Consider the following 24,402-nt stretch of genomic DNA (forward strand, 5'->3'; position numbering starts at 1 on the left):
TTTATTATTTTTTTAAATCAAATTTTTTCTCGTGGCGGCCATTAGAATAAGCACAGGTTTCATAATTATGGGCTAAGTGTACAGAAATTCACTGAAGAAGCAAAGCTGCCCCAGAGGGATGATTGTCAACATATAATTTTGGTCAAAGGAGCAGAACTGGTGAATAACCTAAGGGTTGATCCCATGGCTTTTTAAATCTCCTGAAATAATGTGAAGTTAGATGATTTTTTTATTGTTTAAAGTATTACATATGTCTCCTTTTCCCCTGATTGGCCCCCACTCCCCCACCACTGCCTGAAGTTAGGCGATTTAAAAAAAAAACACCTGCCTCTTGACTTACTATGCAGGCCTTATCATATTAAATCCTGTAATCAGAAGGATAGAACCAATGTTCAAAAAGTGAAGGCTGGTCAAATACAGGGCTAATAACAATTTGGGCTTAGTTCACCATTTAGGAGGTGTTTTATTTATTTACTTATTTATTTATTTTATTTTACTTTTTTATTGAATTGATTGGGGTGACATTGGTTAATAAACTTCTATAGGTTTCAGGTGTACAATTCTATAATATGTCATCTGTATATTGTATTGTGTGTTCACCACCCTAAGTCTCCTCCCATCACCATTTATCCCCTCTTTACCGTGTTCTATTCCCCACCACCCCCCTCCTGGGTGTTATTTTAACTGGTTGAGTAAAATACCCTCTTGAGGACCCATGGCTGGTGCCTGACATCCGTTCTCAGATGCCAGCTCTCAGAATAACAACTGCAAACATTTTCTACTGCTACTACTCTTCTGCTATTCATTTTACATTCTATTAATAACTCTGAAATCCCATAGTTAGTTTTGCAACCCATTTGATGGCAGAATTAGGCCTGATCTGATAGGGAGCTGGTTTTTAAATCATACTTAGTACGAATATTCATTCATTTTTTTGCAATAGCAATAGCGTGGTTGATTTTGGAGCACCGTTTCACATTCCACTGGGGGAGTTACATAGTATATGGCATCATTTATCCTTTTAATTTTGTAAAAGGTAATAAATTCTTAATTCCAAGGCATATTCAGCCTTGAGTTTGGGCTCAGGGATTGCGGACCCAAGTTCATGTTTTTATCTCATACGGACAACCTGGGCGAATTACAGTGCCCCATAAGCAAATGCACATGCTGGTGGCTAGGGCTGTCTATGCAGCGAATGGCTTCTTTCAGGATAGTGGTGGTTACAACTCAGTCATAATCATTACGGGGCATAAAGAAGTTAGATATTTGAAGCAAATCTGTGTTAGTCAGGAAATTCCAGACAAACAGAACCAGTAGCCACTGGTTGATGTTTTGTTCTCACATCGATGTTTCTCTTTCTCTTCCTCTCTCTCTAAAAATCAATAAAAAAAATTTAAAAAATGCCCATAGGAAGTACCTACTTCCCCCCCTCTTCCCCCTGGCTCACCATATTTGCCAATTGGTGAAACTTTCTGATAGTAGCTGAAAACTGAAGGATTGGATGGGCTTCAAAAGTCTGATAAATCTGTATCATAGACAATGAGCTAAAATATAAAAAAGAGTTGCCTCAGAGCAAATGATATTATTTATTCAGGCCATCCCTGATACAAAATGTAGAACTTTTAAAAGGATTATAAGAGAATTAGACAGTATTCAAAGCCATTTTTTCTGATCACAGTTGACATTTTTATATACTAGCTCCTTTGGTATTTTCAGAAAAATATTAACTTAACATTTTGAACTATTAAATATTACATAATAGCTATATTATGCCTAGTCAGCAGGTTGCAGAATTAATGTTCTGTAAGTGATGAGATTACTCTAGAAATGTCCTTGAGAACTTGAGTAAATTTGTGAGTAAATTTGAAAACTTAACATAGCAAATTTATGAAAACATCTTTAATAACTTTGCTCTGAAAATTATAGTAGCTCTTATCACAATTCAGGATTTTTTTCTAAATATATATTTTTATTGATTTTAGAGAGGAAGGGAAGGGAGAGATAGAAACATCAATGATGAGAAGGAATCATTGATTGGCTGACTCCTGCACGCCCCCTACTGGGGATTGAGCCTGCACCAGGGCATGTGCCCTTGACTGGAATTGAATCTGGGATCCTTAGTCCGTAGGCGGATGCTCTATCCACTGAACCAAACCAGCTAGGGCAATTCAGGATTTTCTTATTGAAGAGTGGGACTTAGGGTTGAGATCTCTTATGTATTATTTGGCAGTTGCATAAGTTAATATCTTTCTACTGGGAGAACACTAATGAGTTTTTTTTTTTTTCATAGTTTGATTTTGATATTTGTTATGTAAAGTGAAATTTCATTCAAATCACCCGGGAGGCCATGTGGTATAAAGTATAAATGTTTGGACTCTGGAGTCTGACGGACTTGGTCTTGAATCTGCCACTTACTAGGTTTGTGACTTGGGTATATTCCTTAACTTTCAAAGGTCAGAATCCTTCTGTCAAGTGGGAACTCATTAAATTTACTGCTCAGTAATTTTGTTGGGAGAATTAAGTATTGTGTTTAAAAAGCACAGAGGAGGCACTTAAAGTATTAGATTTCTTCTTCCATTTCTCTTGCTCCTTAAGTCTTCTCAGATTCTTATTGGAACCTCCATTTAGCCCTTATCATAGAAAGTCTTATTTTGGTAATTATCTTTTCTTGTGTATTTTGTTTCTCAAGAAAGAGTTCCTCACAAACTCTTTATAGGAAGGAACATGGCCCTTTTTATCACGAATAATATTTACAATTAAAAATATTTTCAATTACAGTTGACATACTGTACACTGTATTATTAGTTTTGGGTGTACAACATAGTGGTTAGATCATATAGTTTACAAAGCAATCCCCAAATAAGTCTAGTGCCCCCTTGACCCCAGACATAGTTGTTACGATATTATTAACTATACTCCCTATGCTGTACTTTGCATCCCCATGACTATTTTGTTCTACCAATCTGTACTTCTTAACCCTTCACCTTTTTCACCCAGTCTCCCAACCTTCCTCCCATCTGAGAACCATCAGTTTGTTGTTTGTATCTTTGAGTTAGTTTTTATTTTGTCTGTTCATTAATTTTTTTTAAGTTCACACATATATCACTCTTAATATTTTTTTTTTTTGAAGCAGTAAAAATTATTAACTTTATTAAATCTTGACCCATGAGTACACATCTTTTTTTTTTTTATTTTTTTTATTTTCCTCTTAAAGTATTACAAAGGGTATTACATAAGTATCCTTTTTCCCCCCCCCCCCGCCCTTGACAAACCACTACCCTCCCTTACCCCCCAGTGTCTTATGTCCATTAGTTATGCTTATATGCATGCATACAAGTCCTTCGGTTGATCTCTTACTCCCCTCCCTCCTGCCCCCCAACTCTCTCTGGCCTTCCCACTGCAGTTTGACAATCAGTTTGAGGCAGCTCTGCCTCTGTATCTATTATTGTTCAAAAGTTTGTAATGGTCTTTATTATCCATGAATGAGTGAGATCATGTGGTATTTTTCCTTCATTGACTGGCTTGTTTCACTTAGCATAATGCTCTCCAGTTCCATCCATGATGTTGCAAATGGTAGGAGTTCCTTCTTTTTAACAGCAGCATAGTATTCCATCGTGTAGATGTACCACAGTTTTCTAATCCATTCATCTACTGATGGGCACTTAGGCTGTTTCCAGATCTTAGCTATGGTGAATTGTGCTGCTATGAACATCTGGGTGCATATATCCTTTCTGATAGGTGTTTCTGGTTTCTTGGGATATATTCCTAGTAGTGGGATCACAGGGTCAAATGGGAGTTCCATTTCCAATTTTTTGAGGAACCTCCATACTGCCTTCCATAGTGGCTGCACCAGTCTGCATTCCCACCAGCAGTGCACAAGTGTTCCTTTTTCTCCACATCCTCTCCAGCACTTGTCCTTTGTTGATTTGTTGATGATGGCCATTCTGACAGGTGTGAGATGGTACCTCATTGTTGTTTTGATTTGCATCTCTCGGATGATTAGTGACTTTGAGCATGTTTTCATATGTCTCTTGGCTTTCTGAATGTCCTCTTTTGAAAGGTGTCTATTTAGATCCTTTGCCCATTTTTTGATTGGATTGTTTATCTTCTTTTTGTTAAGTTGTATGAGTTCCCTATAAATTTTGGAGATTAAGCCCTTATCAGATATGACGTTGGCAAATATGTTTTCCCACGAGGTGGGTTTTCTTGTTGTTTTGTTGATGGTTTCTTTTGCTGTATCACTCTTAATATTTAACACCAGCTATTTCATAAGTATAACTTCAACAAGTAACTATTGATTGATGAGTCATTAGAGGATAGGGTGTTTTGAGTAATTGAATATTCTGATTATCTGATAACCAGCTATGTGAATTCCCTATTTAAAGACTTCAGTAAATACATTTAACACTAAAATGATACTGAATATATCATCATCATCCTTTTGTGGATCTGAAGATATTTTAAACTCTTGTATTATCTCAGAATCATAACTTCAACGATTAAGTGAGATATAATAATAGAAGTAATGATGTTAATTGTTATAGCTGACATTGACTGAGCACTTAGTAAGTGTTAAAGCTTTTATATGCATTATCTCATTTATTCCCTCAATAGCTCTTGGAAGTAGATAAGTTATGGTTCTCTATTTATAGATGAGGAAGCCTGTCTAGCAGGATTAAGTATCTTGTCTAAGACCATGGAGCCAGTCCCTGATAGTTACAGACATCTGATGCTGAAGCCAGTGCTCTTATGAACCACTCAAACATCAAGTTGAATCATAATTGCCCCTGGGATGTTGAGCATTACTTTTTATTTAAAATAAAATACCTTGTTTTAGATTGATCATTTGCCATATTTTCTCCTCATAAAAGTCTACTTTAGATCCGCTTTCCTTTCCCCCGCTTCGTATTGAATTTATTGGGGTGACACTGGTTAACAAATCACACAGGTTTCAGGTGCACAATCCTACAACACATCATCTGTACATTGTATTGTGTGTTCACCACCCCAAGTCAAGTCTCTGCCCATCACCATTTATCCCCTCTAATGAGAATTTATTCTTACTCCAAGTGAAAGTGTTAGAAGAAACACAAAGCAGTTAGGTATATTATCTTAGTAAAATTGCTTGTATTTATAAATCACCTTTGTTATTGTTATATAACAGAGTCAGAGATTATTTGTTTTTAATTCAGATGAATTGATTCTCTTCTTTTATCAATGAGGTGGTTACAAAGGAAAGTGCCTTAAATTAGGATAATAATAGCACTACCACATAAGGTTGTTGTGAAGATTGTGTGGGAAAATACATATAAAGGCATTTAGTACAGTATAATAATAATTATATATATAATAAAATAAAATTTATATATATATATATATATATATATATATATATATATATAATAAACTATAGGCCTGGTGCACGAAATTTGTGCACTCGGCGGGAGGGGTGTCCCTCAGCCCAGTCTGTGCCCTCTCACAGTCCGGTAGCCCTCGGGGGATGTCCGACTGATGGCAGTGGGACATCCTTAGTGCTGCCATGGAGGCGGGAGAGGCTCCCACCACTGCTGCTGCACTCACCAGCCGTGAGCCTGGCTCAGGGCTTCTGGCTGAGCGGTGCTCCCCTGTGGGAGCACACTGACCACCAGGGAGGCAGCTCCTGTGTTGAGCGTTTGCCCCCTGTGGTTAGTGCACTTCATAACAACCGGTTGTTCCGCCATTTGGTCAATTTGCATATTAGGCTTTTATTATATAGGATGCCCAGTGTTATCCTTTATTTTTTAAAAACTATTTTTATTGATTTTTAGAAAGAGAGGAATAGAGAGGGAGAGAGAAAGAAACATCGATGTGAGAGGGTAACATTGATCAAACCAGGGATCAAGTCTGCAACCCTGTCATGTGTCCTGAACGAGAATCAAACGGACAACCTTTTGGTGCACGGGATGATGCCCAACCAACTGAGCCACACTGGCCAGGCTTCTAGTGTTATCTTTTAGCAATAGTTCTGTCAGTTACTATAGACTTTGACAGCTAAGACTTTTCTAAATATAAGAATAAGCTTTACAGTGAGTGTAAGCACTCTGATTGTATAAGAACTAACTCCAGTGGACTGATAGAAAGAAGGGGGTAATATGAAACATGTCTTAAAAAGTTTGTATCCCTTTACTGTCTGCAAAATTGCATGGAAGGCCATGACGATGCCAACGTGTGTAGGGACATTTGCACATGACTTTCTTCCACTTGTGCCTAAGTTTGCTCTGGACTTGGCTCTTTCCTATGGAACTCATGCTTCTTCGAATGCCTGGAAAGCAAACTGGAGTGTCATACCTCCACTTGTTTACCTGGAAGGTGTTTCCTGGAATGTCTTACCTTTCCCAGGAGACAGATTTAATCTGCTCTTAGCAGCTGGTACACTCCTCTGCGTCTTCACGGTAATTATTGAAGTAAGTGTCGTACAACATATTTGGAATGTGTTTTTCAGTTAATGTGCATTTCTCTGCCATCATATGGCAGCCAATTAGTGATGATGCTGGAGATGAAAAATGAGCTTCTGTTTCATTTAGAATGCTTTTAAGTCTCCTGCTACTATCAATTCCCAAAATATTTCGAGATTTTTCAGCTCTTATGGGACTAATTTCTTTAGCGGTAGAGACCTACATACTTCTAATTAAATTTTTGTTGCTTTTTTTGTATTTTAGAGACATGTGTCCATAAACAGAAATGCTTCGGTATCAGACAGAGCCAAGTTCTTTTTTTTTTTTTTTTTAATTTAATTTAATTTTTTTTAATTAAATCTTTATTGTTCAGATTATTACATTAGTTACTCTTTTTTCCCACCATAACTCCCCTCCACCCAGTTCCAACCCCACCCTCTGCCCTCACTCCCCACCCACTGTCCTCATCCATAGGTGCACGATTGTTGTCTAATCTCTTCACTCACCCCCACACCCCTTTCTCCCCCCCCCCCCAAGAATAGTCAGTCCATTCCCTTTCTATGTCCTTGATTCTATTACAATCACCAGTTCATCAGATTATTTATTCACTTGATTTTTAGATTCACTTGTTGATAGATGTGTATTTGTTGTTCATAATTTGTATCTTTACCTTTTTCTTCTTCCTCTTCTCAAAGGATACCTTTCAGCATTTCATATAATACTGGTTTGGTGGTGATGAACTCCTTTAGCTTTTTCTTATCTGTGAAGCTCTTTATCTGGCCTTCACTTCTGAATGATAGCTTTGCTGGATAAAGTAGTCTTGGTTGTAGGTTCTTGGTATTCATCACTTTGAATATTTCTTGCCATTCCCTTCTGGCCTGCATGGTTTCTGTTGAGAAATCAGCTGACAGTCGTATGGGTACTCCCTTGTAGGTAACTGATTTTCTTTCTCTTGCTGCTTTTAGGATTCTCTCTTTGTCTTTTGCTCTTGGCATTTTAATTATGATGTGTCTTGGTGTGGTCCTCTTTGGATTCCTTTTGTTTGGGGTTCTCTGCGCTTCCTGGACTTGGAAGTCTATTCCTTTCACCAGGTGGGGGAAGTTTTCTGTCATTATTTCTTCAAATAGGTTTTCAATATCTTGCTCTCTCTCATCTTCTGGCACCCCTATAATTCGGATGTTGGTACGCTTGAAGCTGTCCCAGAGGCTCCTTACACTATCTTCATATTTTCGGATTCTTTTTTCATTTTGCTTTTCCGGTTGGGTGTTCTTTGCTTCTTCGTATTTCAAATCTTTGACTTGATCCTTGCGACCCTCTGGTCTGCTGTTGGGAGTCTGTATAATATTCTTTATTTCAGTCAGTGTATGCTTAATTTCTAGTTGGTCCTTTATCACAACATCGAGGGTCTCATTAGATTTCTTGAGGATCTCACTACATTTATCGGCGGTCTTACCAGTCTTTTCGAGGGCTTCTAAACAGTTCTTTAAAGACCTTAAAAGTGTGGTTTTGAACTCTATATCCAACAGTTTGCTTTCCTCCAATTCTGTCGTTTGTGTCCTGTTTCTTTGTCTCGGCATTTTTTTATGCTTCGCTGTGTCGATAGAGTGCCTTTCTGTGCTAAGTGTCCCAATTACCTAAGGTAGACACTCTTGGTGCACCCCATTGTGGGCTTTGTGCACAGTCTTGTTGTGGTTAAGCCTTGATTGTTGTAGTTATCACTGTGAGGAATTGACCTCCAGGTCAATTGGCTGTGAGAATCAGCTGTGTCTGCGGTGGGAGAACTTCTGTGCTGGAGACACCCCTCTGGGGCTAGACTTGCTTCGATGGGGCTTTGGTGCTCACTGAGTCTGCCTCCTGAGTGTGTCTTTTATGGTTCCACGGAGCTTAAAGCTGGATGGTCCCACTCTGACCTCTGGGCTTCCTGGCTCCTGGATCTCTAGGGAGGTGCTAATCTAGCCTTTGCCTGAGGCTATCCAGCAAAAGCCTCCCTGCAGGGCTTGGGCGGGGCGGGTCCCACGGGATCAACAGGGCGGGGTTAGCAATTATGGCTGCTTTCAGTCTTGCCCTCAGAGGCTCTGCTTCTCAGTGTCCCAGTAGTCGCTGCAAGCCCCACGGAGAGAAAGCTGCCCTAGGGTTCTGAGCGATGCCAGACAGTCCCGCTTCTCCCGTATGAGTCTGGGTCCTTAGAGACTCGCCCGGAACTGGAGCTCAGAGCCTGAGACTCCCTCCCGATTGAAAACAACCGCGCCCTCAGCCTCCAGCCCGCTCCACATGCACTCCGAACCTTAGTATTTTACTTCAGCACTGCGCCTCCTCTGAGCCTCGGTATGCTTTTCTCTTTCCTCCTAGTTGTAGAACATCCACTCAGCCAGCTTTCCTGTGGTTCTGGATGATGTCCGTTCCGTCTTTTAGTTGTATTTTTGAGGTGGTTGTTCGAGGCAGTAAACTCCCGTGTTTACCTATGCCGCCATCTTGGTTTCTCCAGAGCCAAGTTCTAATTTTGGCTCTACCCCTTACTGGTAATTGGTAATCTCAGGGCTCAGTTTCTCATCTGTAAATTGGGAAGGATAATATATTTTCTACCCATAAAGCTGTTAGTGTTGAATGGCACAAAAGATGTTAAGTGCCTATTGTAGTTTCTGGAAGAACATCAATAAACAATATTTGTGATGTCATTTTATTTCATAGTGAATTATAGTTCCACTAAAATATTACTTGGGGCTTATACTCTTACTAGAGGCCTGGTGCATGAAATTCATACATGGGTAGGGTCCCTAGGCCTGGCCAGAGATCAGGGCCGATTGGGGCCTTCCTTCATTCTGTGCTGCCCCCTGGTGGCCAGTGCACATCATAGCGAACAATCAAACTCCCGGTCTTCTGGTGGAACTCCCAAGGGGACCATTAGCATATTAGGCTTTTATGTATATAGATAAGTCGAATCTTTGAGAAATTGCCAATAATGGAAAAATGGACTTAAATTTTTAAAATGAGTATTTCTGCTCTAGCTGGTTTGGCTCAGTGGATAGAGCTGTCAGCTTGTAGATTGAAGGGTCCCAGGTTTGATTCTAGTCAAGGGCATGTGCCTGAGTTGTGGGCTCGATCCCCAGTGGGGGGCATGCCGGAAGTAGCCAATCAGTGATTCTCTCTCATCACTGATGTTTCTGTTTCTCCCTTTCCCTTTCTCTCTGAAATCAATAAAAGTATATTTTAAAAAGTAAAAATAAACATGAGTATTTCCTGAAGGCATAAAAACTCTTCTTAAACATTAAAATTGCATTATGCCTCAAAATATTAATATTGTTTCTACTTTCCTATAAACATAATGCAGTGAGAAATGTCATCATGATATATATGGTGAGCTGCTGCCCAAAAGCTTGTACCAAATTTATAACTCTGGTGCTAATTTATTTGGTTAGAGTTGTATTTCATTGTTTGTAGCTTCTATTTTTTTGATAACTAGTGAAGTTATTTTCTCATGGATTCATTAATGTTTTGATTATTTCTTGCATTGGGAATCCATACTTAATGTTACTAAAACATATTGCCCCAACATGTAATTTTTAAAAATTTGACATATATATATTTTTTTATGCTTTCATGATAGCTGTCTTTGTGGTTCTTCTTGAGGACCGGATTAAGTTTATAGACAACAGTCACTCACAGGTGATCAAATGTGATGTCTTAAAGGCACAGCTCATTAAGCCCTCCCCTCTCCCATGCCCCAGATAGGAATAAAGTGCAACCGGCTGCTTATATATGTACTTGGTTGTTCCCTTTTAGAGTACAAATCACTTTGAAAATATTTCTAGAGGAAGAGAGTGAGTTTAAACCAACTATTGCTCACTATGGTAGTGAGGAGAACATACTTTGAACCTAAAGAATCATTTCCCGTCTCATCTGGAACCTCAGATGCTCTCTGGATGATTTAGCAACTTGATAGAGCGCAGGCAGCTGTCCTTCGGCTGTCAGGTCTGTGTCAAAATGACTGAATCACTTAAAAGAAAAAAAATGGCTGCTCAAAATAACTGAGATCAAAGGTGTCCTCTCTGTCTGTGCTCGTGAGTGGAAAGAATGAGCGAGGGAAGAGTTCTCTAAATGTGATGCTCTCAAGCACCTTGGCTAATTTTCAAGGAATTATGCAAGCTGAGTGGGAGCTGGCGTCCCGCTGCTGTACTTTCCCAGCGGCATGTGGGCGGCTGTGCGTGTCCTCTTTTCATCTGCAGTGGCCGTGACACCAGACATATTCAGGAGAGCGACCTGCTCTCACTGCGGCCCAGCCTGGGTTGAATGGTCATTTGAGGACCTTAGGCAAGCATGTGACACGTCGCTCGGCACACCCGTCCTGGGTGCAATCCCAGGTCCTGAGCCCGAGCCCAACTTTTTCGTGTAACCCCCACCCCTGTCAGCATCAGTTCCCAGCAGCACTCTGTGCCGTGTGGGTCTGAGCCAGGAGGGCCAGGGGGAAGCGGGCAGCGAGCAGGGAAGAGTGGGAGGTGGGGCGCAGCATGGAAACAGAGTCCGATAAATTAGAGACCAAGTTCAAATGAGGGTCCCGCAAACCTGGGCCAGTTTCAAAGAGGCTCTGAGAACTCTGGAAACCCACTGGGGAGGGTGGTGGCCCAGGGACAGCCTGGCAGTAACAGCCAGGCCTGGAGTGGGCTGGGTAGGAGTTCAGGCTCTGTGGCTAAAGCACAGAAACCAACTCTGCCAAACCGAGGACTTCATGGGGCAGGAGGAGGAAGGTGGCTCACAGGGACAGGGCAGCCCAGGGGTCTCGGGGGCAGGCGCCCATGGATGGCTCTTTGAGGCACTGTTGCAAGGACGAATCCACTTCGACGGCTTTTGTTACTTCACCTGAGATTGAAGTCCATGTCTTCATCCCTTCTCTATGCATCAATATTTATTAGTGCTTACGGTCAGCACTGCTTAGGCATGGACATGGCACCAGTGGAAAAAAAATTCCTTGTTCTCATGGAAATGACATTCCAGTGGGAGAGACAGACAATAAGCAAATAAACAAATGTCACGTGGGATGGTGTTGTGTGCCATGGTGCCAACTCTAGCAGGGTAGGGTGACAAAGAGCAAGGAGGTGAGGGGTGGGGTGCCATGTGTATATATACACATATACATATAAAATACATATATGTATATAACACACATATAACAAACATAGTAACATATAGTATAGTTACTATACTATATGCTGTATATAGTATGTACAGTATATATGGTAGCATATAGTATAGTTATATAGCTATACATACATGAATATAACATATATAACACACATATAGTTATATATAGTAAAGTTCTATAGGTATACATACATGTATATATTTATTTCTGTTAATGAGAATGATACTGTTGGGCTTATAATAAAGATGTTTTTCTTTTCTTTTTTTAAATATATTTTATTGATTTTTTACAGAGAGGAAGGGACAGAGATAGAGAGCTAGAAACATCGATGAGAGAGAAACATCGATCAGCTGCCTCCTGCACACCTCCTACTGAGGATGTGCCCGCAACCAAGGTACATGCCCTTGACCAGAATCTAACCTGAGACCCTTCAGTCCACAGGCCGACGCTCTATCCACTGAACCAAACCGGTCAGGGCTGAAGATGTTTTTCTGATGACACAGCTGAATTTTTAAAAGCTCCACCCATGCCTCATGACGTAGTTAAGGTGTCATGGGTTCCCCGTCAGCGGGTGACTGCGGGTCTCGCCAGCACAGCCACACGGGCATCCTGGCGCTGGGAGACCTGCGCCCAGTGCCCCAGGCACAGAAGTGCCCCCTTCTCACCTGGGTCTGTAAGAAGTCTCTTTCGTGCCAGAGGCACTATTTTGGGAAGATGATTCATGTCACATTTTGGCCTCATTACAGTTTTAAGTTGTACATGGTGCTGGTTTGCCTGGAGGTGTAAACATACATTTTATCTTCACATGCATACGGGAATACCTGGGTGTGGAAAAGGCCTTTCTATTCTTGAGTTCCGTTTTAGGCTGTAGACAGGGAGGCTAACATGATATTTATCGAAACGAGTTTTACTTGATGAAAAGCAGGCTTCCGAAAGAATGCTGGCCTCCTGAGGTGTGCCTCCTCCAGGCCGCATTTCCACGCACAGATGGAGAAGTGCAAGAACCTGGCGTCTCATTGCTACAAGCAGGCGGTTCTGTAAAATAAACAAACACTGCTCGCTCTCTACTGCATTGTGTGAAAACGAGAGCAGGTGCTAAGGTGCTGTCTGTAGCTCTAAGTAACAGCAGGGACAGGATTATTCAATGTTTATTCAGGTGCAGCTATTCTGATTATTCCAGTTTGCTTTTGGTGAATACAGTTTTGTCGAAAGGATGTGGCAAACCACTCATTTCTTCAGCGATTAAAATGCATGATGGCGCTAGAAGTGAGAAGCATGTAGCACCTGAGTTTATCATTCCTGAAAAGTGTTGATTGATTCGACCCCGAGTAACTGGGTTTCGTCAGGACAAACACTGGGTTTGGAGTGTGGCTAGATTTCTCTATGACTTTTAAGGAATTTCTTACCCCCCCCCCCTCAAAATTCAAAAGTTGGGGAAATATTATTTACTTAAAATTTTTAAATCACAGCATGAAAACAATATAAAGAATGGACAATGGACTTGTTACTTTTTGCTATAAGCCCATATTGATGGTGAAAATTTTTCAAAATATATTTTTATTGATCTCAGAGAGGAAGGGAGAGAGAGATAGAAACATCAATGATGAGAGAGGATCATTGATTGGCTGCCTCCTGCATGCTCCACACTGGAGATCGAGCCCGCAATCCGGGCATGTGTCCTGACCAGGAATTGAACCATGACCTTCCAGTTCATAGGTCAACACTCAACCACTGAGCCACGCTGGCAAGGCTAATGGTGAAATTTTTTTAACAGAATGACAACCTTTCTGATCTACCGACAGTAAGACCCAAGACCCTGCCCATTTGGACATGTGCCTTAAAAATTATTTTCTGTCATATCCGGTTTGGCTCAGTGGATAGAGTGTTGGCCTGCGGACTGAAGGGTCCCAGGTTCGATTCCGGTCAAGGGCATGTACTGTGGTTGCGGGCACATTCCCAGTGGGGGGTGTGCAGGAGGCAGCTGATCAATGTTTCTCTCTCATCGATGTTTCTGACTCTCTGCTCCTCTCCCTTCCTCTCTGCAAAAAATCAATAAAATACATTAAAAAAAATTATTTTCTAATTCAGCTGTGGGTTGGTGCTTTCCGCTTGGGTTCTAACTCAGGCCACTTAAAGACATTTAGTAATCTCTAAGTAAGATTCCTCAGTTAACAGTAAACCAAACTCATTGTGAGATCTTTGATTCTAAAGTGGTGATTTGAAAATATGAGTGATTTGAGGATGATTCAGAAGGTTTGCCAATCCACCCGAATCCAGCTTCATGGCAAAATCTGGCCTTGAATTCCCTTAACCTGTTAGAATCTTCTAGTTGTGACAAATGACATCTACTTTCCCCCCTTTTTCTTACTGTTGAGACTACCTATTATATTCTCTTGGTTATTCAGTGACCACCTCATTAACCACCCATGTCTGTACTTTCAGAAATGTAAACTGGGTGGGTCTGGGGTATGTCCTGAGCACTTATATTAAAAAATAAAATCAACCAAAAAGTTCTTCAAATGATTTGCATGCTCTAAGAGTACCACAGGCAACAGTTAAATAAAGGACATGATTTGAAACCCAAATGTCAACATAGACACAATCTCTAAAGTTCTCTAAAGAGTGAATCTTTCACTCTCTGTTTGGAAGTTGTTAGCTGGATTGAACTGCGACTTCTGCATGGTCTGACTGAAATTAGACGACTGGAACGTCAGGACACGCCGCTGCATTTCACATTTCCCCTTCTGTCTTCTCAGCCATCATGTATGTCATGGGAGCTCTTGGTCCTGCAGTGGGATACTTATTAGGTGGACTTCTTATTGGTTTTTATGTTGATCCCAGAAATCCTGTTCAACTTGACCAGAATGACCCTCGTTTCATTGGAAACTGGTAAGAACTGTTTACTAAATTTTTCATTTCACTTATGATTAATGATAGAGTCACAGTACCCTTGTAGTTAACATAAAAACTTCCCCAGGGGGAGTATGAACAATAGCCAAAAGTCACTGAGGAGGTGGTAGTAGGCAAAATAATAATTCCTCAAAGTTATCTATGTCCAACCCCCAGAATTTAGGAATATGTCACCTTTTCCTGGCAAAGGGGACTTTGTAGGTGTGGTTAAGTTAAGGATCTTGAGATGGGGGAATATCCTGGATGATCCTGGTGGACCCAATATAATCACAAGGGTCTTTATAAGGAAGAGAAGGAGGCAGGGAGGTCTGAGTAAGAAAAGGTGACATGGTGACTGAGGCAGAGGTTGGCGTCATGTGCTTTGAAGGGGGAGGAAGGGACCACAGGCCACGGAGTGAAGGTGAGCTCTGGAAGCTGGACAGGCAAAGAGGTAGGTGCTTCCGAGAGCCTCCTGGAGGAATGCAGCCTTGCCCACCCATTTTAGACGTCTGACCTCCCAGACTATAAGATAATACATTTGTGTAATTTGTTACAGCAGCAATAGGAAACTGATACAGACGGTTTGGGAATAACAGCTTAATCCCCATTTTTCAGGATAGAGACTGTTGGTTCCTTAATAGCAGAATGGAGGAAAAGGGTGAAATGGCTGTGCTGGGACTTTCCTGTGTCCTTGAATCAAAGCTTTCATGATCTTTTCTGTGCCTTTAAGGTCGCCCCTACCCACTTTCTTATTATATTGTGTCTGTGCTTTGTCAACCCTCTCCTCACTGCCCAGAAATCTAGCTCTACTTTCCCATCGTCACATGCAGTGAATCCTTTCACTTGGGAGTAGTTTGTTCCCCATGGGAGCTGGAGAGTTAGTTACTCGCTCACTTGCAAACCCTTAGCTGTCTTGTCAAGTAAGTCATGTTGAGGACTTAGAGAATGAGGACTCCACTTATTTATTCAGATAGCCAGGGATTTGTTCAAGTCCTTCACAGCCCTCCACTTGGACGTGACTTCTTTTTTCATGATTGTAAGCACCAAAAAGTATTGTCCTAGATTCATTTGACATGCATTAGTAATAGGTGTACGTTGATGAGAAATGTTCATTTTACACCAAGGAGAATACTGCAGTATCAGACATGAGTGTTGAGTAATTAGTTTCTAAAGAATTTCTTAGAGAACTGTGCTCTGTGCTTCATTACAAGATAATAACCTCATAACTCTGAGGTATGTGGGAATAATGCTTCACACTATTTATTTTCAAAGCAGTTAAAACTATTAATTAGGTTGCAGAACACTTCTTATTTTCATAAGTAATGCTCTCTGAAGATGGAAGTGCTAAGGTCTAGATGAGCCTGGCTTGGTAGAATTTTGAAATTATACAAAAGGAAGTTCCCTTGCCAGCATGAGGGGAATAACACAGGAGTTTTCAGTGCTTGCCTGATAGTGAAAGTTTTGGTCTCAACCACTGTTTTGTTTGCAGTTTTGAAATAAATCAGAATAAGAGCCTTTTTGTTTTGTTCTCAGAAAACTAGATTATTAAACCATTTTTTATCAACATGCAATGTATGATCTGTGTTCTGTGTAGATGTTCATATGAAGAATAGTAGGGAACATCTGGCGGTGAGAGGGGATGAACGAGAGGGCTGAGAGAAAGAAGGCGGCAGGAACTTTCAGCTTTCCAGTGCTTTATGCCGTCTTTAGAAAGTTTCCTAGTAGACATCAACCCAATTGTTTACAAAGTGGAGTGATTAAGAGTGAACCCATACCTTAAACCCACAGTCCCCTGGGTGCTGAATAGCTGTGTGACCTTGGGGAGGTTACTCAACTTCTCTGTGTCTCAGTTGTTGCTATTGTTTTTTAAACCCATAAAATGGGAAATAGTTACAGTACCTACTTCACCGGGTTGTTGTGAGGCATGAATGAGTCTATGTATGTAGAGCTCTAAATAGTTCTTGCTATATGATGTTTTAGTTATTATTCATTCCTTTGTATTTCATCAATGTTCAAGTAGTTTTATTCATTTGAATGGCCCATTATTAGTTCTGCAAATGATAAAATTCCTCAATATAGAAATTTAAAAATGAATTTTGTTTATTGAGTAGCCCTGTTTGTAAGACTTCCACCTTGAGCAAAGACATAGTTATTTGACACAATGTTATTTTATCCCATGCCTAGCACAGTGATATATTTTTCAATAAATAAATTCTGAAAGAGTGAAGGAATGAATAAATGAATAATGCTAACATTTATTAGGCTCTTTCTCTCTGTCAAGCATTATACTAAGAGCTTTACACACTTTTCATTTAAGCCTTACAAATACCACAAGGAAAACTGATGCTCAGTGATTTGAGTAACTCCCCCCAAACCTCAGAGTCGGCGAGAGCTGGGATAAACTGAGTCAGGGTGGAGGTCTTAATCAATATACTTCACTGACCCTTTTAGTGAACAGTCTGCTCTGAGTAATGGTTCATAAAAAAGACTTAAGAGCCCTGGCTTTTCAATTTTGACTCTTATTTATGTTTGTTTTCCCAACACATGATGCGCACTCTCTTGTCTTAGCTGCCTTCTCTCAGGGTTCTCTTTAGCACCACCATTATGTCATGTGCTAACGACGATTTGTTACTGTGGATCATGAGGAATGTAGGCTGCTTTGCTCTGCTTAGGAATGTCCCTAAACATTTATACTGTTTATTCACTATAATTCTTCCCCTTCTTCTATATTTACTCTCACTCTGGACTACTATGAGTGCATCTTTAATGTTTGCGTATAATTTTAAGGCAGTGGCTCTGGCTGGGGGGTGTGGGAGCCTGCGTGCAGATCTACATGCAAACAAACAAAATGAGCTACTCTAAATTGATTGCTGACGGGGCAGGCATTTTGTTAGGCTCATTTTGTATGTTGGCTTATTGAGTTTGATGACTCCAAAAGAGTTTATTTATTTATTTTTTTGTATAGCAAAAGTGGAAATTTATTTTTTGTTTTAATATTATTTTTTTAAGGTGGAAATTTATTGAAGAACAAGTACAGACTCCCACGTGGGGAGGGGGAAAGAGTCCCCACTCCAAAACAGTTCTTATTACTCCTCTTTCAGATGAGAAAGTGGGTTCAGAAAAGCAAAATTAAGTTCCCTGGGATCTTAGAGCTAGTGAGCGGTAAAGACCGGATAAGAACCCAGGTCTGTCTGAAGCCACAGCTCAAGAACTGTCCCTTCACTACGCTGCCTGCCCTCTTGTGGAGAGAGCTCGAGAGGTCTAGGGAACTGAAGGTTGGGGAGACTGAATGTCAAGTTTGCAGAAAGAGATTCAAGGTTGATGAGCAGGGCCAGGTTAGTGAAGGCCTCGTGAGCAGCCAACTGCTAAAGGGACTAGATATTATAGTAGCTATGTTCCCTGCAGACAAATGACTTTATTTTTAAAAAACCTATTCCTTTCAATGTATTTATTCAAGACATATTTTCAGTACCCAAATCTGTGTCAGGCACTGGGGTCATGATTATATTCTGAATAATTGAGATTGAGACAAGTCTGTCCTGAGCAATCTTCTCAATATAAAGCCACTTTCTGCTTGTCCTAAAATCTTTACTTGATGTGACTTTAAATATATTTTAAAACAGCACATTGGATTATTAATGACCTGTTCCAGGAATGATTCTCTCAGCTAACCTACGACCTTTAGCAACTAACAGCACTGTGATTGAGACACTGCTTTTGTAAGTGAATTTTCTCTTTGCAATTGATCTATAATCAGGGGTCCTCAAACTACGGCCCACGGGCCACATGCAAATACAAATATTGTATTTGTTCCCATTTTGTTTTTTTACTTCAAAATAAGATACGTGCAGTGTGCATAGGAATTTGTTCATAGTTTTTTTTTAAACTATAGTCCGGCCCTTCAACGGTCTAAGGGACAGTGAACTGGCCCCCTGTTTAAAAAGTTTGAGGACCCCTATATATTCTCACTGGGTTGCATCCAACACTCATGCTTAGAATGCTGCTTGCATTCTGGTTACAACTGACAGGGTGTTACTACAGAGGATGGAGTTTGAGCATTCTTGAACTTGGAAGCCTTAAGGACACAGTTCAGAGTTGAGGAATCCTAGTGGGAAAGAGCTGCTCTGTTAGGTAGGACCAGGGGCTATTTGCTAAGAAAAGGTCGAAAGGGGATTGAGGGATTGCCCCTGGAGTATTATGCAAGCAGGAAGCCTGAGACCATAAACACGGAACTCTACTGCAGGGCTCGAAGTTGACTTCTACTCTGTATTTGCTTTCTAGTTTCTGCAGCATGGCAACCTCAGATGAGTTCAAAGACAGTCTCGGTTCTACAACACTCAATTCTACATCCCCTAAGTATCTTTCGGACACACATTTCCTCTCTCTGAACTTTTATAGGATTCATGCTCTATTCCACCTGATCTAACACTTAATTATATACATTCTTGCATTTCTTGGAGGTATATATTTAGCTCCCTTGTAACTAGGTTGTAATTCTTGAAGTAAGGATCAAATGAAATGTCATTGGTGGCTAAGTATGGAGAGGACCAGCTAATATTGTTCAATATATTAAGTGTTTGCAGAAAAATATTTGAGTGCCAATCAGCAATACATTCTACATGAGATAGTAATGCTTTTCTTCTAAGAAAAAAGTGTCCACAAAGCATGCTATAGAATCTGTACTATTTTTCTATTAAATTTGAGTTATTGGTTTATTATAAAATATACATTGTAGCAGAACTAACACATATGTGCTTAAAAATACTTGAATTCTAGGTTGCTTATTATAATGTTTATCATGCATATAATTATTGGGTGGATTTCTCATTTACCCCACAGAAAGGGAGGATTCCTATATTTTCTTAGTTTGTTCAACCCCCTACTGTTTAACAGTTGATGAAGGTCAAAGGTTTTTTTCCTGGAGAATTTTATCACCACAAGCTTCTACTTTGCTAATTTGTTCTCACTCACAATGCAAAAGCCATAAATGCTATTCACATTTCCCAATTTTTTAGGTGGAGTGGATTCCTCCTTTGTGCCGTCGCAATGCTTCTTGTGATATTCCCAATGTTTACTTTTCCAAAAAAGCTTCCGCCTCGACACAAGAAGAAAAAGAAAAAATGTTCTGTTCCTGCTGTTAGCGATGACGACATTATGAAGGAGAAATCAAACAATCATGAGCACGTGGACAAAAAAGTTTCTTCTATGGGATTTGGAAAGAATATCAGAGGTAAAGTATGTCTTTGGAAGTACCGGGCACATATTTATTCCAATCAGTGTGACTCAGACTGTGGTCCCAGGCCAGTGCTGCCCACAGCTGTTACTGGTCTGAGATGAGATCAGTGCTGAAATTGAGAGTAAGCATTGGGAAACTTTTAAAGAAATTTGACAGAGTCATTTTTTGCCTGTTGAATATAACAGAGATAATAAAAAATTGGGCCTATATTTTGTATATATTTTTAACAATTTATTTTCTTTTAAAAAATAATTGATTTCAGATTGGAAGGGAGAGGGAGAAAGAGATAGAAACATCAATGATGAGAGAGAATCATTGATCGGCTGCCTCCTGCACACCCCCTACTGGGGAATGAGCCTGCAACCTGGGCATGTGCCCTGAGCTGGAATCGAACCGTGATCTCTTGTTCATAGGTCAACGTTCAACCACTGAGCCATGCCAGTTGGGCTAAAAATTTATTTTCTTCATTTTTTAATGAATTTTGCAAAAAATATCAGTACATGATAGACTGGAAATAATAATAATAAAATGATTGTTCCCCACAGATTGAGAAACATTGATTTAGCACTGATTTATACCCAAAGATACAGTTCTATATATCATTTACTATATTTAGAGATGTCTGATTTTTAAAAATACTTATTGCATTATATAATGGATAGTTTATGTCAGGGGAGTGGTGGGTTTGGTATTTTGGCCTGATCCTTCTATATACATAAAACCTAGCCCTGGGCAGGGACCTCATTCAACAGTGGCTCAGGCAAGTGCTTGTAAGTGGACAGAGAGAAGGCAACCAGGGGTGGGCCTCCCAACCCAGCGCAGAAACATCCAGAACGTTTCAGTGATGTGTACTGGTTTGTTTTTTCATTTTTATTTCTCTTAAAAATAATGACTCATTATAGCTAGATTAGGCAATCTCACACCTAACCTATTTAACTGAATCTCAACCAGCCCGTCTTTGTCCAGCCGTCAGTATATCTGGTGAGTGGCAAGAAATCCCTTTAATCCAGAAAACCTACAGTGCTGCACTCCCATTAGCTTCTGCTATTTCCTGAAACGATTTTTATGAAATGATGAAGCACAATCTGTGCCAAGTGCTTACTGTTTTAGGGAGGATGTACCTAGGCCCGTGGTCGGCAAACTGCGGCTCTCGAGCCACATGCAGCTCTTTGACCCCTTGAGTGTGGCGCTTCCTAAGCCTTGGGAGTACCCTAATTAAGTTAATAACAGTGTACCTACCTATATAGTTTAAGTTTAAAAAATTTGGCTCTCAAAAGAAATTTCAATCGTTGTACTGTTGATATTTGGCTCTGTTGACTAATGAGTTTGCCGACCACTGACCTAGGCACATTAGCACCTCACGTTGACCACGTACACAGGAAAGCAAAGAGATACCTGCTGGGCCTAGAAAAAGTTGCTCATATTTTATGGAACTATTCCTGCAGCCTAAGAACAATAACTTTTAGATCGGATTATTTTCAATGCCCGCATTTGTTCAAAGAAGCCAGGTGACATTTCACTGGACATGCTTCTTTCCTGTGAGGTTGTAGATTGGCCTCCCCACCCCCGTCATCCTTTTCCGACAATGTATGTTTTGGGGCTGCCAAAATGACTTCTACTCTCAAAACATAAAGAATTCTCTGGATGCCTGAGCTCTTACCCCGGAAGAGCCCATCATTTTCCATGTATGTTATTATGGATTATTATGGTTGCTACCAAAAGAGTGATTTAAAAAAAAAAATTAGTTGAGATCAAGGTTGGTGTTAAAGAATTTACCATACAGGAATAGACTCAGAATCTTAACTTACGGAGAGTGTAAAGTAGATTCAAGGGGTGAACTAAAGACGTAGGTAAGCTAAAACTGTATGTTTGATAGCTTAGGCATAGATGACCTGAAATATATGCTGTATTGTATAGTAGAGAAAAGAGAGAAGATTGATACCAAATACCAACAGCGGAAACTATTGTTGATGGGAACAGCCTTCTCCTGGGGGATGCAGTGTAGACTATGCTGTTGGAGCCCCATCCTCCCTCTGGTCCTTCCTGTCTTCCTGGTGGAGGCCATCTGCCAGTACCTACATCATGTGCCTGAAGGTTTTCTTTGTAAGCAGGGACACTGCTGGGCTCCTGTTTGAGACAGGTTCAAGTGCCAAGGAATGAACACCTGGCCTCCCCCCGGCAAAGCAGTCTTAACCATGGCTGATGATCGCCCAGCTCACGGGCCAGACAATTCTTCATCCTCACCGCCCCAGCACCATGGCCACGTTCCCTGTCCCGTGTTTTCTGAATCTCCCAAATAAACAACTTGGACTTGAATCCTTATCTCAAGGGGGGACATGCACTTAGGCAGGCAGGTTCAAAAAGGATAAAAGTCATCACAACATTTTAAAATTATTTTTCAGAATGGAATCTATGCTCTGTTTTATTGGGTGCCTTCTTGTGCTGCTCAGGGTGGCTTCCTGTCATCTTTTCGATGCTCAGTTTCATGGTTCAGGATATTTTCTCTTAAAAGAAAGAGTAAGAGGAGTCTTATAACATCTGTTTCTATTCTGATTTTCTTGTCAGTATCTCTGATAAGTCCTCAGCTTTCTCACCCTACTCTCTGCCTTAATGCTGATGACTAATGTCACTTCTGCGGCCAAACCTCCTGATTCAGACATAGAGCTGGTTCCTTTCATTACTTCCACTTGTCCTGGATTCCCTCATTGTATCTAGACTGGAACCTCAAGAGGCACCTTTTCCTGTGGAAAAGGAATCCTATTTTAATGGGCTGATAAAGTGAAAATGTTCTGCCAGAAATGATTCAAATGATGTTGCTAATATTGGAATAATGTTCTGTTAGAATATATAAAGTTAATTTATATTTATCTTGCATGTATAGACTTCCTTTAGAGTACCTAATACCTACACCTATGGGAAATGAAATCAGACCTATAGTCTAATATTTAAACTGATTTTCAAAAGAACAAATAAAAATGTGGGGGGAATCATTTCATTGTTAACATAATTTGTGTTACAAAACCAATGTTCATTATTAAGGTCTTAAAGAATGGTTACTAAGATTTCCTTTGAGTTAAATCTGAGCTTGATTCCCAGATCCTCTTATCCCTTGTTCTTTCTTTTTATTTATTTATTTATTTATTTTATTTTTTAATCTATTTTTTTTATTGCTTAAAGTATTACAAAGGGTATTACATATGTGTCCTTTTTTCCCCCACCCCTTGTTCTTTCTTTAAAAAATGTATTTTTATTGATTTTTAGAGAGAGAGGAAGGGAGAAGAGATAGAAACATTGATGAGAGAGAAACATCTATTGCCTGTCTCCTACACACTCCCTAATGAGGATCGAGCCTGCAACCCCAGCATGTGTCCTGACCGGGAATCAAACTGTGACCTCTTGGTACATGGGTTGACACCCAACCACGGAGTCACACTAGCTGGGCTCCCTCGTTCTATTTTCTGAGGCAGGGCTTCTTAGGGTCTTTATACAGGGTGGGGCAAAAGTAGGTTTATAGTTGTGAGTATGGGAAACACAATGTTTATTCTTGTATACTTATTAATTGTATTATTTTTCATATGAACAACTGTAAACCTAACTTTGCCCCACACAGTATATAGAATTTGGATACTAATATTAGCTTCTTCAGAGAGGAGGTGGAAAGAAAGCTCAGTTAATACTTCCTTAAAAAGAAAATTATTTGGGCCATACTGAATGGCACCCTTATGGAAAGTTCTGCCACAGAGAATACTAGAAGAAAACGTACTATACTTTCCACCCCACCTCCACATTGTAATGATAGACATTGGGAAAATCTGACTTGGTGATTCTTGATTCTCGTTATAAATTATGCAGGAATAAGACTGTTTTTAAAACACCACAAAGGAGAAAAGTAGAATTTTTAGTGTGTCTGCGTCACCTATCCATAAGGAGACTAGCATTGATTGCATCAAACTCTTATCAATAAAAAGAAACACTTAAAATATTTAAGTGGATCAATTTTTCAGAGTTTTAAAATCCAGCATTTTAGTCTTCCAAATTTAACTGTTTATCTTCCTCAGTGGAAAACCTTTGGTGGCAGTTAATCACAAGAACAATTTTATTTTTTGTGTCCACTTTTATACTTTTAAGCTTAATTGCTTAGCATTATGAATAAGCAGAAAATATAACACATTTTTCTCTGCCAAACTTTGTCTGTGCTAGAGTGTGATATGTTTGCAATACTAACTACATAAAGAGTTACTCTGAGGTGATGAATGGATTTAAAGAGACCATTGAAAGTTACAGAAATTTGATCACTAAGGGATTATGTTGTCATTATTATTTTTAAAAAATATTTTTTATTGATAGCAGAGTGGAAGGGAGAAGGAGGGAGGGAGGGAGAGAGAGAGAAAGAGAGAGAGAAACATCAATGATGAGAGAGAATCATTGATCAGCTGCCTCCTGCACACCTCCTACTGGGGAATGAGCCTGCAACCCACGCATGTGCCCTGACGGGGAATCAAACCGTGACCTCCTGGTTCATAAGTCGACAATCAACCACTGAGCCATGCTGGCCGGGCTGTCATTATTTAAGCAGCTCTTCCCTTTATAGAAGGTGCTGTCCTCTGCGCTGTGGCAGATGTGAAGACAGGGAGCCAGGACTTGCCCTCCGGGAGCTTACAGCCCACCGAGGGAGGTAGGACAGGCACAGGTGGGAATATATAAAG

At 40.3% G+C, this 24,402-nt stretch overlaps 1 protein-coding gene across 1 annotated transcript in view; it reads left to right on the forward strand.

Annotated features, from left to right (window-relative positions):
- The window catches only part of SLCO5A1 (solute carrier organic anion transporter family member 5A1), a 102,150-nt gene that overhangs the window by 28,352 nt on the left and 49,396 nt on the right, over nt 1-24,402 (forward strand). The window contains exons 3-4 of the mRNA XM_070392198.1: nt 14,328-14,460; nt 19,476-19,690. Of these exons, the coding sequence (XP_070248299.1) occupies nt 14,328-14,460; nt 19,476-19,690 (348 nt within the window). The remainder of the gene's footprint in view (nt 1-14,327; nt 14,461-19,475; nt 19,691-24,402) is intronic.

This window comes from Myotis yumanensis, unplaced genomic scaffold, assembly GCF_028538775.1.
Source record: "Myotis yumanensis isolate MYYU_CA2020_CCGP unplaced genomic scaffold, mMyoYum1.0.hap1 SCAF_15, whole genome shotgun sequence".
Classification (NCBI taxonomy): domain Eukaryota; kingdom Metazoa; phylum Chordata; class Mammalia; order Chiroptera; family Vespertilionidae; genus Myotis; species Myotis yumanensis.